At 45.6% G+C, this 17,715-nt stretch overlaps 1 protein-coding gene across 2 annotated transcripts in view; it reads left to right on the top strand.

Annotated features, from left to right (window-relative positions):
* ACTR2 (actin related protein 2) overlaps positions 1-17,715 on the top strand; it is a 167,446-nt gene that overhangs the window by 137,823 nt on the left and 11,908 nt on the right. For both annotated transcript variants that reach the window (XM_069234264.1, XM_069234265.1), the window contains exon 8: positions 10,911-11,043. In XM_069234264.1, the coding sequence (XP_069090365.1) occupies positions 10,911-11,043 (133 nt within the window). The remainder of the gene's footprint in view (positions 1-10,910; positions 11,044-17,715) is intronic.

Here is a 17,715-nt window from a genome sequence, read left to right on the forward strand (position 1 = left end):
CAGTCCAAGGGCAATGCGTTATGGATCAGTTGGTCAGGGATATTTGCTTACGCTTTTCCCCCCTCTCCCACTCATTCCTTATCTGGTAAACAAACTGAGTCAAAACAGACTCAAACTAATAATCATAGCACCAACTTGGGCTTGCCAACCGTGGTACACAACACTGCTGGACCTATCAGTAGTACCTCACGTCAAATTACAAAACAGGCCAGATCTGTTAACTCAACACAAACAACAGATCAGACACCCGAATCCAGCATCGCTCAATCTAGCAATCTGGCTCCTGAAGTCTTAGAATTTGGACACTTAGACCTTACACAAGACTGTATGGAGGTCATTAAACAAGCTAGGAAACCTACTACAAAACATTTTTATGCAAACAAATGGAAAAGATTTGTTTACTACTGCCACAATAATCAAATTCAACCACTACATGCTTCCGCAAAGAACATTGTAAGTTACTTATTACACTTACAAAAGTCTAAACTAGCATTCTCGTCTATTAAAATACATCTCACAGCAATATCTGCCTATCTGCAGATTACACATTCAACATCGCTTTTTAGAATCCCAGTTATCAAAGCATTTATGGAGGGATTAAAGAGAATCATACCCCCGAGAACACCACCAGTACCTTCGTGGATCTTTATTATTGTATTAACACGACTCATGGGACCACCATTTGAACCCATGCACTCTTGTGAAATGCAATACTTAACTTGGAAGGTAGCCTTCCTAATAGCTATCACATCTCTTAGAAGAGTAAGTGAGATACAAGCATTCACTATACAAGAACCCTTTATACAAATACATAAACATAAACTGGTTCTCCGTACAAACCCCAAATTCTTACCAAAGGTTATATCACCAGTCCACCTAAACCAAACAGTGGAACTCCCAGTCTTCTTTCCACAACCAGACTCAGTAGCCGAAAGAGCCTTACATACATTAGACATAAAAAGAGCACTAATGTATTACATTGACAGAACAAAACAGTTTTGCAAAACAAAAAAATTGTTTGTAGCCTTCCAAAAACCTCATGCAGGAAATCCTATATCCAAGCAAGGCATTGCCAGATGGATAGTGAAATGTATTCAAACTTGCTATATTAAAGCAAAAAAAGATCTACCTATTACACCAAGAGCGCATTCTACTAGGAAAAAAGGCCCCACAATGGCTTTTCTAGGAAATATACCTTTGACAGAAATGTGTAAGGCAGCCACATGGTCTACGCCTCATACATTCACAAAACATTACTGTGTAGATGTGTTAACAACACAACAAGCCACAGTAGGACAGGCTGTATTACGAACATTATTTCAAACAACTTCAACTCCTACAGGCTAAGCCACCGCTTTTGGGGAGATTACTGCTTATTAGTCTATGCACAGCATGTGTATCTGAAGCTACACATGCCATCGAACGGAAAATGTCACTTACCCAGTGTACATCTGTTCGTGGCATGAGACGCTGCAGATTCACATGCGCAATCCCACCTCCCCGGGAGCCTGTAGCCGTTATAAGTTCAATGAAAATTGTAAATTTGTAAATAAATACTATTTTAATACACATTATGTACATACATACTTACTCCATTGCATGGGCACTTTTAGTATATTCACAACTCCTACCTCACCCTCTGCGGGGAAAACAATCTAAGATGGAGTCGACGCCCATGCGCAATGGAGCCGAAAGGGAGGAGTCCCTCGGTCTTGTGACTCGAAAAGACTTCTTCGAAGAAAAACAACTTGTAACACTCCGAGCCCAACACTAGATGGCAGGATAATGCACAGCATGTGAATCTGCAGCGTCTCATGCCACAAACAGATGTACACTGGGTAAGTGACATTTTCCATATATATATGTACTGGGTATATGTGTGTGGCAGTTATAGTTATACTTATGTTAACAAACTATAAGTCGTTGCCCATAGTTACTTTGCGGCACATGTTATTGTTTCTTCAGATAAATGTAACTATAGGTATAACTGCAAAATTTCTGTGGTTTCGTATGGGTAAAACGTCAGCGCCTGGGTGCGATAGCCTAAAACATTGGCAGCCCACATGCCTGCATAGAGAACTACGGCACAAGGAGGCTCGACTTCATGCTGCTGACAAGTGGCCCCTGAAGCTGTGAAGTAGCCACTTCGGCCGAACAACACCGCAGGGGAAGTGGTAAGATGCAAACCTCCTGCTGGCCCCCATGCCCTCTCTATAGAACAAGTGGCAACTGGAGTCGCTGAGCTCTACCCCTTGGGGTACCTTCTCCGAGGCATAACTGACCCCTGGGAGGTGTCGCAAGCTGAGGGGAGGGCGACCACCACAAAACACCCCCCTTTTTTAATTCCCCGTTGACCATGGGGTCACGACCTGGAACCGCATACCATGAACGTGGGTGCCTCTCTCCCTCCACTGCCTCATTAGGGACCCCACATGTTTGATGGGTGCACTGGGAGACACCACGTTATACCCTGCTGGTGGGGCTAAGCCTACTGAAACTTGGGGAGAGTGATTGGCCACCCTCGAGGGGACAATAGTTGAGACCTGGCAAACAGCATCTACTATACTACCTGGACTGCTCCACATAGGGGAGGAAGACCACAAGACGCCTTCCACCCGACCACCACGATGCAGATGAGCTGCCGCCTACGGGAAGGAGAAACCTGACACCTTGGGAGCTGCAGCGCAGGAGGGCCAACGCATTGCGGATCGAGGCGGAGTGGCGAAGGAACTATATATTGTCCCTTTATACTCACTGTAGGTACTATTAACAAGTGCACACAAAACTACCCAGTCCAGCGCCGACCATGCCTCAGGTACTCTGAGAGACACCCTCAAAACTGCCAGTGATCCTTCCCCCTGGGAATGGATAGAAAGCAAAGGTATAGCCACCAAACCTAGTGAGCTGGCTGCTACCAGGGGTGGATGGTTGGAACAGAAACTACGCAAACCCTGCATGGCACAGCCACAGTTGGGCCCCACGACAGAAAAAGCTTCAAAGGAGGTGGCCCAAGCAGTGCCAAGCTAGAAATGAGAAAATCAACCCCATTTCCCGCGGGATCAGTGGTCACCAGGAATGAAGACAACCTGTCAGACACTCCACACACGCTGGTAAAGGCACTACTTGGGGACCTGGCAGAGGGCATTACCCCACAAACGGCAGAGGAGGTGATGTGATTGTGGGTCCTCTCTCTCTGTCTCTGTTGCACCTAACACGAGGCTCTCATACACGATCTGCACAACTTGTGAGGCGGAGAATGCCTGAAGACACTCTGATCTGGGGGCCACGTGGCCCCAAATCGAGGTACCTGGAGACAGTTGTTACCCACACTACCATTGATTGACTCATACTCAGTTTTTCCTCTTGTGGCATTTTAGTGCTGTTGGCCGGACACCCATTGGCGCACTGACCTGACGTTCAAAGACTGTTAATCATTTGACCCTGTTATTTGGGAATGTTTTCTTGTTTATCATTCAAATTGTGGTAAGCGCACTGCAGATGGAACGGAAGTGGGGAGAGGGGTGGAGGCAGGGGAACACAAAAGGTGTAACACCAAACACTTCCAGACTACATGGCTCTACCGTGAACTAAACAAGGGACACAGTACTCTCTGTTAACGTGGAATGTAAGGGGGCTAGCCAGTCATGTGAAGCGGTATCTGTTGTATCAGTGCTTACGCAGGCGATGCATACAAGTTGCTCTCCTGCAGGAGATGCACCTGACCGCGCCAGATTTAGAACGCATGCGCAGAAGATGGAGGGGCACATTGGTAGGCAACCCTATTCCAGATATGCAAGGGGGTTCACTCATTTGGGTTGCCTTGGGAACTCTGTTAGAGGTGACGCACACTAGACTGGACCCTAAGGGGAGGTACGCTATACTGGAAAGAATCTTGGATGGTCTTCATATTGCCTTTATATCCCTGTATGCACCAAACACCAGTCAGACACACTTCCTAAGTTCGCTCACCCCAGCCCTTCTCCACAACACAGGGGCACATTATTTCTGGGGGGGAGATTACAGCTGTGTGCTTGACTTAACCTCGGACTGCTCCCGTCCACCAGTAATGGGATCACGGTCAGGCATCCTCACCTCACACACTGGGCTACACATACACATACACAGACGCATGGCGCAGTCTACACCCTCTTCTCAGATAATACTCCTACTAGTCGGGACTGCATGACCTACACACAAGAATAAACCTAATTTACTGCAGTTCGAATGCCATTTCAACTGTAACGTCTGCCGAATATCTGGGGCGCATCATGTCGGACCATTGCCCACTGCTACCGCAGTTGGCTTGGGGGCACGGACGACCTTGCATACCCACATGGCGCCTGCCCACTGAGGCTTTATGCGACAAACCCTTTAGGGACACCATATCAACACACATCACTAACTATTTCAATGACAATGAGGGCACTGCTTCAGACCCAGGTATAGCATGGGACGCCTTCAAGGTGGTCTTACGGGGATATGCAATCAAAACTATCTATTCCTCCAAAATAGCTCTGCGACTGGGACTTGAAAGTGGACATCCGCACCTACTAACAAAGTCTCCCAGGAGACCGGACGGCAACAACCCATTGACACGTGCACATCAGAACCACAAAGAGCTGTCAGAAAAGCTGAGTAGAGTAGAATAGATTATAGAGAATACTTCGCAAGGATACACACAGAGTGCAGTAAGGCAGGCAAACTGCTGGCCTGGCTGCTGTGTTCAGAAAAGCCCAGGTTTTCTATAACAACCATCTGGGATAAGACAGGCCTCATATTGAACACGCAGCAGGCTATTAATGCTGCCTTTCGAGACTATTACGCCGAGCTCTACTCGACCCCATACTCAGTACAGGATGCTCCGCTCTAAACATTCCTAGGTGCCATCCAGCTGACCCACCTTCAGAAGTCACACAGGGCAGCTCTTGAAGCCCCTCTGTTCATCACAGAGATTTCAGATGAAATCAAATGATGGCGAGAGGCAAAACACCAGGGACAGACGGATGGCTGGTAGAATTCTACATGACATTCCGGCCTACACTGGCTCCATGCCTGAGATCAGTGTTTAATTTGGCGCTCAATACAGGCATACTCCCGACCGCATTGAGAGAGGCCATGCCGGTCGTACTCCCCATGCCTGATTGCATTGCACTACTAATAGGATCATAACGTCTCCTCTCAATACTTAATACGGACTGTAAGATCCTGAGGAAAGTGCTGGCTCATAGATTGATCCCTATTGCACAACACATAGTGCACCCAGACCACAATGGGTTCATACCTGAATGGAATACCTTTTTTAATTTAGGACGCCTCTTCATGCTGATGGACTGACCACAATCTTCGGGCGCCAACTTGTGGGTCGTCTTGTTGGATATATTTTAAAAAACTGCTTTCAACACCCTCAGGTGGAACTACTTAAAATGAAAAATTGGGTAGAGGGCAGAAATTCCTTAAATGGATCGCCTTTCTTTAGAATGCTCCGTTGGCAAGAGTTAAGAGAGGCAGAATCATATCAGACCCCTTTTTGCATACAACGTGGCACCCGCTAGGGCTGCCCCTGTCCCCTTGCAATTGAGCTGCTCACTTGCGGGCTTCGTGAGTTCTTCAGAGTGGGGCATCTAGGCAGGCAATAGATGCCATATTGTCTTTCTCTTTGCAAACAATGCACTAGTTAATCTATGGAACAATGCTTTGGTGATACTCCAGCTTATGAATCTCTTACAACAGTTCGGACAGATATCAGGTCTAAAGTGAACTTGGATAAATCACAACTGTTCTCCTTGATGGATTTATCAGACTCCCAGTGGATGGAGCTACTGAATACCCCACTACCATTGGCCTACAACAGTTAAATACCTGGGGTTTAGGGTGTATCACAACACTAAGAATCAGGCCGAAGGCAGTGTAGGCAGGGCCCTTTAAGGCGCGCGGACGTCCATCCCTTTCCGGACAGCTCTCCCATTCTCGCCAACAGGTAGGATGGCTATTGCTAAGATGCTTCTCCTACCCCAATTGTTATAATTTTTCTCCACTATACCGGGGCTGCTGCCAACAAAAAATTTCTACAGACATGCGCATGCTCCTCTCCGCACTGGTAAGGGACAAGGGCAGAAGTAGGGTGGCACTCAACAAACTCCATGCTTCACTCGAGCGAGACGGTCTCGATGCCCTTAACTACACGCATTATTACGCGACTGTTCAGCTTCACTGGCTTGCAGGCCAACATATGCCCGAGATGGGAGGTGGACCGGACGGCTTTACACCTCCATAGATGCTTCAATCACGTATCGACTCGAAGGAGGAGTTACCAGCAAACGGGGAAACGCACTGTCAAACTTGGCCAAAACCTGCTGGACCACATATGTGATCAAGGTGTGCGCCGTGGCCCCGTATGCACCAGAATTGCCATTGTGGGCGATGCTTCGATGTGCTGCCCTACAGACACTCCCAGATGCACAGGCATGGAAGGACGCAGCCCTTACTGTCTGGTGCGATCTGGTCACAGGCAAGGTCCTTAATACGTTTAAGAGCCTGATGGCCAACTGTGGGATACCCCAGGGCTGTTTCATGATATACGCCACCCTTACTAGACTATTACATAGGATATGGCATAGAACACATGATGAGTCAGAGACGTTTGCATTACTACAGGTCTTACTGGCAAACTGATGCGGCCACCAGGCAGTAACACGTCTGTATTCTTCCATGCATTTAGACAGGGAGCCCCCCCTCCCCTTACTTCAACTTTGGGCCTGCTGGGACAATGGCCTCCCAGCGACATTGACAGACAAACAATGGTTGCAATGCCTGGAAGCGACACAAGTTACCTCCACCATTGCCAGGCTCATATGCACCCAACCTAATTACCTGCATCACACACATCCTACCCTGCACTGGCTATTGCGCATGTATCCAGGAACAGGAAATATCTGGTACCGCTGCCACACCACCATGGCCGAATTATACACATGGTCAGGGACTTCCCAAACTTGATCCCATATTGAGCATAAATGTGGGGAAGGAGGACACTTATTGCCTGCTGGGAATAACCACTCGCACGGCCGTGTGCAAACCCATTAATAGATGTATTAACCTAGCATTAATATTGGCAAAGTGCAGGATAGCCATGTGTTGGAAGTCAGACCCTATCTCCCCCTCCCCCTCCCAGAGCCCCCCTTTCCCACACCCCCCAGACCACCAACACCCCCACACCTCCCCCCTCCCCCCAAAATCCCTGTCTATTCACTTGTGGCTATCGGACCTTCGATCCAGACGTGGGTCTAGGAAGCACTAAATCGGCTATACCGACTGACTGACTGACTGACTGGCTCACTTGGACAAGGTTGAAGCTAAATTAGACACTAGGCCACCATAGTTGCCAGTAGACTACCTCTTCCCACTAAAGGCATATGCTCAACACACTCCCCATACAACATAGATGTATGGGATCACCATTATGGCGTGGACCTTCCCCACACCAATACTGTAATTAACCCCCGGACGATCCCGGAAATCACACTGCTATCAATGGGTGGTTGCCCCCGTCCACCATCTGCTTCACCAGTCTTCCCAACCCTTTCCCTCAGCCCCCCTCATACGAGTGCTTCAGTCACATAAACAGAGGTGAGCGCGGCGCCAGTTAAAGCTCTTCTATCTATGTTAAGCTGGTTATGCAAACAGTGCAAACACTATGAGATACTCAAATGCCACCGAGCTACTTCCATCTAATCTCATACTATTGCATTGTAAACAATGTCTTTCATAAACATTCCCAGCGGGACACAAGCCGTCAAGTGGATGTACAGTAATGTAACCTCTAATTCTGCATCATTGCTATGCTACTGTAACAGTTATGTATGTTGAAGAACCTAATAAAGAAATATTACAAAAAAAGTATCAGCTGGATCAACCGCTCCGTATTCCTTCTTGGTACGGATGCAGTGTATTTAGAAATCACTAAGGGCTGATTCCAGACAGTTATTGCACACCTATAACAGCATCCGCACTTGCTAAATGTAAAATGAGCACATGATTTTGGTTTATGTCACCCATTATTGTTTACATTTCACTCCTTGACCCTCGCCTACTAGATGTTACTTTCAAACTAGCATACGAGGCTTGACAGTTGATCTTAAAGGGGCTTTCTTCAAGAAAGTTTCTAAGTTAATTGCAAAGCTCTGAAAGAATTGTAACTATGTGATAAATAGTTACATGTCTTCTTTTTGTGTGCTTTATCACCACACTTTTGTGGATTAGGCTTTAATAAAGCCCCTCAATTTCGCAAGAAAATGGAAAAGAGTGATACTGGACAGTGGCAGAATTCCACTACAAACAGAAAAATACCGAGGTTCTTCCCATCCCCCCATTCCCTCCCCCGTGGAAAAAGCGTGGTGTGAAAATCGTTTTTTTGTTTTGTTTTCTTTTTTAAGAAAGCGGAAGTACGTTGAGGTATTTACGCTCTTGTCGCTCACATTGAACCGGTGTGGCATTGAGAAGGAAATGGTAGACACTTCCCTCAGAAGGTTCGTGCGCACAACATCTCCACCATCGACTTCCTACAGCTTGTTGTCCTGGTTTTTGTGCCTTGTCTATTTTCGGACAAACCAACAAACTGTCAAAGAAATAGAAATTAATAATGGTTACTTTTCCTAACCTCCAATTTAACCTTTCCCTAATTAAATGGCGCAGAAAAGCCCGAGTCTTGTGTTGGGTGTGCTAGCGTTTCATGTCGGTATAGAGGCCGCACAACTCGTGAGGCAGGCAGTCCACCATGTGCTCTGATGTGACCGCTCGGGAACATGCTTGTTAACGAGAACAAAAAGTGTGACCACATAAGTGACCGGCGCTGGAAGTTCTTAAAAAGCTGAACTCTTATGAAGTTGTAATACTGCAAGATTGTATTGCTCTTTACATGCGCTTTTCTCAAACACTTAAGCGTCTAAATACCATTTCTCCTCGTCTAAGTGGCCTGTTGAACTATGGTTCAGCTTTTTAATGCTCTGGGTGATCAGATGGTTCATGAATCCATTCATCCCAATGCAGATATTTAACCAAGAGCAAATAGAAGCATTCCTCCCATCTTTATAACCTGACATTAACTGTAGCACCTGAACCACGCTAGCCAAACTTCCTCCGACTGACACAGAGGCCTTCTTTGTGAAATATCATTGAGAATGAGTCAGTTTTGCACAGGCCGCAAACAATTCAAGGGAGATTTTACGTAGACTTTGTACTTTAAAATAGCGACTGCAAAAATGCTGTAGAAAAAGTAATTTTAGCTTATGAAGCAATCTTGGTGAAACGTAAGTTTTGCCTCAGTGCCTCAACAGTTGGATGTTTAGACACATACTTCAGATAGGTTGGGTAGTATGCTTGCAGTATATTTTTGGGGATATACATAGTATATAGGAGTAGATCCATTAAGCAGACACAAAGTTAGTCACCCAATATAGCCCCTGAAAGCCCTGCATGGTGATCCTACTGTTTGTGTGTAACATAGGCAAAATCCAGTGCCGCCTTGAGGTTCTGTATGTTCTCTGCTTTTTTTGGTTTGTGATACTGTTTGTGACCTCTCTTCACAATCCAGTCTTTCATCGTGCATTTCATGTATTTATTGGGGTAATGTCTAGGGTTACTATTCTGAACAATCGAGAGTGAATCCACGTAGTTTTAATCAATGTCAAATCAAAGAACCACCAGCATTAAACCTGGTTATTACAGGTGGGGCAAAAGAAAAGTGGAAACAAGTATAAGCAGGTTCACTAATTATGATAGAACAATGTAAACCAAAAGCAAGTTCTGTTATACTGCCCCATGACTTTTGAGATTAAAAACATATGTTGATTGCTGGGACAGAAAAGTAGTATTTTCGTAAATCGGGTTCAGACTGTATAGGACAATAACAGGTGGCTCTAGTTTAATTATACCTGGTATAAAACCAACCTTGGACTCGCATGGTGGCCTTGGACATACATGAAAGAGCCCCACAGCTGTTCTGTGGTGAAGAAGTGGTGTTTTGCTCCAAACAGCTGCCTACACAGAGTTCTCTTATGTGGGTCCAGACCACTTTGCTGTTACAATGTGGGGTTGTCACTGGATATTTTTAAACCCGTGGTACACATTGAGGTCTTTCAGCTTCCATCTGCTAGTGTGTCAGTGATTGAGGGTGGGCCAGTGGCAGCAGTTTGCCCACTACAGGTCCCTTCCTCTTGATTAGGAGAAGGGTTGCCTGTAGACTGCACATAACTTTAATACTAAATAGATTGGATTTTGCTTGTCAGCAGCAGGTGCAATCAGGGTTGCCGCCATCTTTCTATTTAGCTCCACCTGTAATTCTGATTCTGTGGAGACCCAGGCGACAGCCGCCATGGTGGCCAAGGCACCTCCTTTTACCTTAGATGGGGGCATTCATAGCGAATTTGTTGAAGATCTTGCCAGTTCACATTATGGCTCTCCTATTAGCAGAATATTCCCCTTTACATTGTTTTATTTTTGTTCTCAACCTCCAGCAGCTGCCACTACCTTTATTAGTGGCACTACTTTTCGTTCTCTCCTCTTCTTTTTAAAAGTGTGTTAACATGGCAAGGCAAATAGATGTTGTTTGAACCTATATTTTTTGGTTTGCCTTCTCGTACTGTACATGAAGGGGGTGAGGGCTCTTGGGTTTTCTGGGAAGAAAGAACCATGGGCAGGTGCCGAGCCCACCGCTCTTCACGTTTGCAGATATGGCTAATTTGTCCTGGGTGAACTCTTGAATTTTACCTTTGAAGTTTAAACCATGAAAATAATCACATATAGTCTGTTTCATAACGGACAATTTTAAGTATTCGGTCCATGTTTTGTGTGCCGTTTAGAAATAGTGTACAGTTGTGAGACTGGCATTTAATGGAATATGTTGTCATCCGTAGGTCCGAGTTCTACAAGCACATTGTTCTGTCCGGTGGCTCCACAATGTACCCCGGGCTGCCTTCCCGACTGGAGCGGGAACTAAAGCAGCTTTACCTGGAACGGGTCCTGAAAGGTGATGTGGAGAAACTTTCGGTAAGTCCTGCTTCCTGAAAAAAGATCCCATGGAAGAGTTTCGGTTCCTTGTCTTGTTATTATGAAATGGAAACGAGCTTGTTCGTAGGACCGCAAGGGGGTGCAATGTGCCCAGAATTTTAACCGACACATTGTGTACAGACACTGAAGTGAACGGAAACAAAGTGATGTTGCGCGAGATACGAGTGATACTTACTGCCAGTTGGCACGCGGTTGTTTCAGACTTGCCTACTCCAGCTCTTCTTGTATGCTGGTGGCAGATCTCCCGATTTATGAGAGACAGGCGTGACTGGAGTTTGTAACACTGGCCAGGTTGTTTTGTGTGTTCAGTGACCCTCTTAGAAATGCACTTCCATGGACAGTTGAAATCTGCCTTTTCTGCCCTCTTCTGGTCTGTATTTGCCTTTACAATATTGTCAGGTGTGGTCCAATGAAACATGTTTACAAAAGCGATAATATATATCCGGGTGTAGTTCGACTAAAACATACTTGCAAAGCCCGGTGCTACTGCATGTGTGACGTGAGGAAAGCAAGTCTATGTCGTCACAGAACACATCGGGATTTCATAGACCTGCTTCGGCCTTGTCATGTTCCTCGCCTGATTCATGTTCTCTATCATTTGTAAGGGCTGAATGAGGGATTACTCTTCACTGTGGTGTGCTCCAGACCCTTTCGGAGCCTCATTCTGAATTCTATTAAACCAGTTAACAGTTTAAGAATTTGAACTTGATTGCAATGGCAATATTATTCACCTGGACCAAATATATTTATTGAAGATGGTTCATTAGCCCACAGAAATAAAAACATAATGTGATTGAAAACAGTGACCGTAAAACAGATCTAAGTCTCTAACTATCCTGGCCCTGTTCCCTAGCAGGGTAGGTCTGCTGGTAGTGGACTTTGAGTTTTGAACTTCGAGTCATCTGAGAGCTAATCCTTAAGGGCTTTGGGAGTCCTGGGTAGCTCTCGTAAACTCGCTCAGTGATTTATTCAGAGGAGCAGGAACGCTTCGTGGAGGACAAACAGTTGTGAGAGATGGCCTTTACAACAGACTTGACTTGGAGAACAAAGGCAAACCCAGAATCGAATAGGATTTATGCTTTTCGTACATTCATCTTGGTACATGGTGATGTTCCAACGCTGCAGGGTCATTCGAAAGGGACTGACTTAGAATTTGTTCCACCCAATACCAGGACTTCGGTTTTAGCTCTGTTCCAGTATAGAAAGCTGTCTTTCAGCCAACCGAAAATGTAATTCATACATGTAGTATACTTGGTGCTGTTCATTGGCTTGTTTTTGGTTACAAAATAATTTGGGCGTTATCAATATATATTGAGGTTTTCTTGATGCTCCTGGAGGAATTCTCTTAGGATACAAACAGCGTTATCTGGAGGAATATTATGGTACTCTACATTTCAAGGTGGGTGAAGCAAATTCTACGGACCCGAGGTTAGATTCCTTGGCTGTAATTTGACAGGCATAGTCGGGTTTGTTTCAGGAGGACATTTTAGCTCCAGCCCAGTCTTTACATCTGCTCAGTAGGATGTTGTAGTTAACGGTTCAATTTTCAACTGAAAGGGCAAGGAATAAGAAAACTACGTGTTTTATGTATCACACAGGCCTTGCCTCACTTCCAGGATTACCTTTAATGACTGTAATTCTGTTGGGGAATATTTTTTACGCTCTGTGCATATCCGCCAATGAAAAGCTCTAAATAACAATCATTATCAAAGTGAATAGGTCTGATCCTTTAAAGGTAAATGCTGACCTATTGGCTTTGTCAGTGCTTGTTTGTGTTAGCATTACTGTGCAAATGCAAAACGTAAAAAGCCAAAATGGGCAGCAGTGCATTTCTACATGTACATGAGCATCTATGCATGTAACAGCCATTTTAAAATGGTAAGAAAAAACATTCTAAAATGGCTGCCCTGTGAGATCTTAGTTTTTATGGACTGTTTGCCATTTCAGCTTTTTTTAACTTTACAGCTCCAATATGGCTGAAAGCAGTTTGTGAAAAACAAAGTAAAAATAATTTTGCTGGAGCCTGTAAAAGAAATGCGTGGGGCCTGGTAGCCCTTGGCAATCGTAGAGCCCTCCAAAAATAAAATAATAGTGACTGGCTCAGGAAGGTCTGAGCACAACAGACAGGGAAAAATCAGAAAGCAGCACGGGTGGCAGTGTTACGCAGCTCTGCCAGAAAGTGTGCAAGAGAGAGAGAATGGGAAGAGGCACTACGTTTAGGTTGTACACACCTGCAAAATGCTTTGGGCCGATATCACCGGTGAGTGAAAGCTATGTTAGCCAGTGTCTAAAGCCTGCTAACCACAGTATTCAATGGCTAAAAGGCTGCCCGAAAGCCCCTTTGTGTATGGGTATTTATGTGTGTGTTGTTGGATGTCAGTAGCTCAGCAGAATATTGGCAAAATCTAAAAAAATAGAGAGCATTGATTTGATTCAGTAATTTACGAGTATCATTAAACGTCCAGAGCCACCAGAATGTGTTGAGGTTGTAGTTACAGGACAAGTGTGTAATTGCCTTGTCCATTTTAAGATTTAACTCCTGTGATTTTGTTTACCAGAACTGCGACAGTAAACAGACAATATGTCAGAATATACATGTGGTTAAGGGAAATCCGACGGTGACAAATGATTGATAACGTTTTTGCACCCACAAGTGAAATTGATGACCACTTAATGAGACATTCTTAACATAGAACCTTACACTCCCCACAAATCCCCAGATCCCCAACTTCCCTCTTTCGCTGTACCCATCGACCTAGGTGTGCCTGCTTCGAACCTTTCTTGGTTCATCCCCCACCCCCCTTTTTTCAGCCTGCACTGCTGTCCATTTCAAGGCTTTTCATACATCCTGTGCGAGAGCATACCTTGGCTCCATGTGGAAGCAGGCTATGTTCCTCAAATTACTTTTCTGTGTCACTGGGTTGAAATGAAGAGGGGCAATGTGGGCAAAGTCAGTGCCGGGATGATACTTTTTTGCACTGGCATTGGATGCTACCATTGCCAGTAGACTGAAAAATATGATTGCTAGCTGTAGCATCCATTGTCTGATGTGCTCTGTGCTATGGTATGGTTGTTGGATGCATACAACAACCTTAAAATAGTTATTTGGGCTGGCTGTAACTGGATTCAAGTGGCTGTAGCCAGTAAAGAATCTTAGTGAAGAATGGGTGATTTAAAAGATGTAGACCAATGGGTAGGCTGGATGGATTAAGCAGTCTTTAGCGACAATTGGATGTAAGATTTCTTTCCCATATGTTAAACTGTCTGCTTTGCAAATTACCTTTACATTCTGTAGAAATGTGCTTTTAGTAGTTAAACTTCCTCTGCTTTAAATAAAAAATAAAAAAAACACTGGAGTATCTCTAAAGTGGGAAGCCTTTTATTAAAATATGCATGTCATTACACATTGAATTAATGTCTTTGCAAGGCTTTCAAGTCCATCTGCCGGACTTAATTACCTTCATGCGGCAATGTTTTTACAACTTCTTCTATGTCTTGTGATGTGGTTGTGTAGTTCAGACTCTGGGCATGTCCTGAGTTTGTCTAGACTCGGACATTAGTCCTGTCATATGATCTTAGTTAAATCACAACTGCATCTTTTACTTACTGAGGCATAACTAAGGACTTCCCCGACACTGCTTCTGATGCTTTGTACGCATATGTCTGCCACAAAACAACGAAGGTCTGACAAGGCACTTTGTTTTTTGTTTGGGTCCTTATGCTTCATGACAGCCAGTATTCACAACATAAATGTTTTTTGGGCTTTCTGGAAGGAAATGATGGTCAAGAGTGATTGTATGTGTGATGTTAGGCGCTAATATGGAGGAGTATATGTCTGTCTTGCCAGCTTTTTATCTGTGCACAGATATGGTAAGCCGTAAGATGTTTGTAATTCAAGGTCATCTGCTAAAGTTATAGAAGGAGATTTTGTTGCAGGACTTTGCTGGGCTATGCCATGGTAGTCATTTAGAGGTGAGACAGGAGGTTCTGAAGTTCGTATAAGCAACAATTAGGTGCCAAGACGTCTCTTCTGCTTAAGTGCAACCTTGACCTCTCCTTGCCTTGCCCTTCTGACTCGTGTTGGTGTCTGTCTCCTGCAGTTTTTCCTTGTTAGGTGTTCGTTCTGTCCCAAACTCTGTAACTGCACTTTCTTGTTTGTGCCATCTGCTTTCTGTCTCTGTTTAACTGCCCCTGTTTACATATGTTGCTCTTCTTACTGATGTTTTGCATCTGGATCTTTTCTGTCAGTCTTTGCCCCTGGCTTGTTCCACTGATCGTGTTTTCCCACCGACCAGCCTGCTCCAACCACCAGACTTTCCTACTCTTGCTGAGCACGCTCACTGTCCCTCCCATGCTCCTCCCACTCTCCAAGGCCCTACTTAATGAAGGGCACAGTGCAGGCTGTACAGCGGATGCACCACAGGCGGGCCAGCTCGTCTGTGCATGGACCGCATCCTGCGCCAGGAACACTGGTCCAAACATTTCCTGCAACAACACTGCTGATGAATTCCACCTGCTCATCCCTTGACATCACCAGGAACATTGTTGCTGCGCCGCTCCTCACTCCACGGTGGGTCCCTTTGGCTACCCGCATTGCCACATCAGCTGCCTCCACACACCCATTCCCACCGCCCACATACACACCGCACTCCTTACCAAGTCAGAACTCAAGACCCACACTCACACAGCACCACACACCCACCCCTCACAATATTGAGTTCTGTGCATGCTCCTCAACACACGCGTAATCTGCAAGCACTCTTGAGTTTTGGGACGTCATCGACTGCAACGCACCAGACCCTCTTCCTCATTGAAACCTGGCTCTACCCCAATTAGCGCCGGACATCCCTCAACCATCCCTAATGGCTACAAAATCCTGCACCAGGACCAACCCCATAAATCAGGAAGGGGACTAGCCATCATCCACAGAGACACCATCAAGTGTACCTCTTACACTGACCCAGACGCTACTGTTATGGAACGCATGCACTTCAAGCTTCAGACAGACAGTAAAACCACTACCAAAGACACCCTTGCCTACTGGTCCAGAGGAACTGGCACCCACTTGAGCAACATCATCACTGACCTCACCACACCCCTCGCAATGGACACCTAAAGACTTCATACTACTAGGTGATCTCAACTTTCATCCCAGCTACCCTACAGACTCCAACTCCATGGACGTGCTCGAATGTCTACAGAACATCAGCCTCAACCAGTGTCTAAAAAGTCCCATACACAGTGCCATCCACACACTGCACCCCATCTTCTCCAGCAACAAGGTTAAAGTCAACCAGATCACTCCATTCACATGGACGGACCACTCCATCATCCACTTCCACACAACATGTGCACCACCCACCCGTACGGAGTCTAACAGCATCCCAAGCCTCTGCTGGAAGAAAGTTACAGAAAGGGAATGGCTCAACAACCTCCAACTGAACAACCTAGATGCCACCAATGACGTCATCAGCAACACAGACAACTTTATCAACTGGATCATAACCTGCACCAATACCCTGTCACACCTGAAAAACACCAAACCCAAAAGATCCAGCAAACAAGCTTGCTGGTACCATGGAACTCAGATAATCCAGGAGAACCACCCGAAGAATTACTGCAAGAAACACCACACTTATACACTCACCATCAAGTAAAAGAGACCAAGAAAAGGTCCATGACCCTGAAAATCTAATCTAGCTCCAACAACAGCAAGGAACTTTTCACCATCATCAAGGAATTCACCAACCCAACAGCCGCAATCCAAACCACCACCCCTACACAAGGACTCTGCAACAACCTCTCCGACTTCTACCACAAAAAAATAACCAAGATGTACAGCAACTTTGAAACCAAGCCACCCCATATCAACCTTCACATCCTGCTAACCTCATTAACCAAAGACTACGAACTGACAGCACGGAACCCTCTATCCATCAAAGACACTGCAATAATGAAGGTAGCCCACTCGGGCTCCCGCAGACCCCCGCCCCCACCATATCTACAACCTGGGAAGAACCACGATCAGCTCTACCCTCTCAGATGACACCGTCATCACCAAGACAAACTTCAAACAATGCATGACCAGTGTGGCCAGTTGGACGAAAAAAAACTGCCTCAAGCTCAACAGCGTCAAAATAGAAGTGCTGATCTTCGGTAATAAGCACTCACCTTGGGATCCCACCTGGTGGCTGTCTGATCTTTGACTGACACCTCCCCAACCAGCACCACGCTAGGAACCCATTCCTCATCCTAGACACCAACCTTACCATGAAGTCCCAGTTCAATGCTGTCATCTTCTCATTCCTCCACTTCCTCTGCATGTTAAGTAAATTCTTCAAGTGGTTCCCACTGGACACCAGACATACCATCACACGGGCCCCCCCGTCACAGTCAGATTGGACTACGGCAGTCAGATTGGCTCTTACTGCATCCCAATCAATCTTCTTCACAGTCTTCAACCTATCCAAAATGCCACTGCAAGGCTTGTTCTCAACCTCTGGTGTCAAACCCACACCACTCCTCAGAGAACTTCACTGACTCCCCATCCAGAAGCCCGCAATAAGGCGAAGACCTGGCTATTCAATTAGTCTTCTTGTGGGACCATCGAGACTGCCTGTATTCAAACCCAGCCTCACCACACTCCTACAC

Source organism: Pleurodeles waltl, chromosome 5 (assembly GCF_031143425.1).
Source record: "Pleurodeles waltl isolate 20211129_DDA chromosome 5, aPleWal1.hap1.20221129, whole genome shotgun sequence".
NCBI classification, from domain to species: domain Eukaryota; kingdom Metazoa; phylum Chordata; class Amphibia; order Caudata; family Salamandridae; genus Pleurodeles; species Pleurodeles waltl.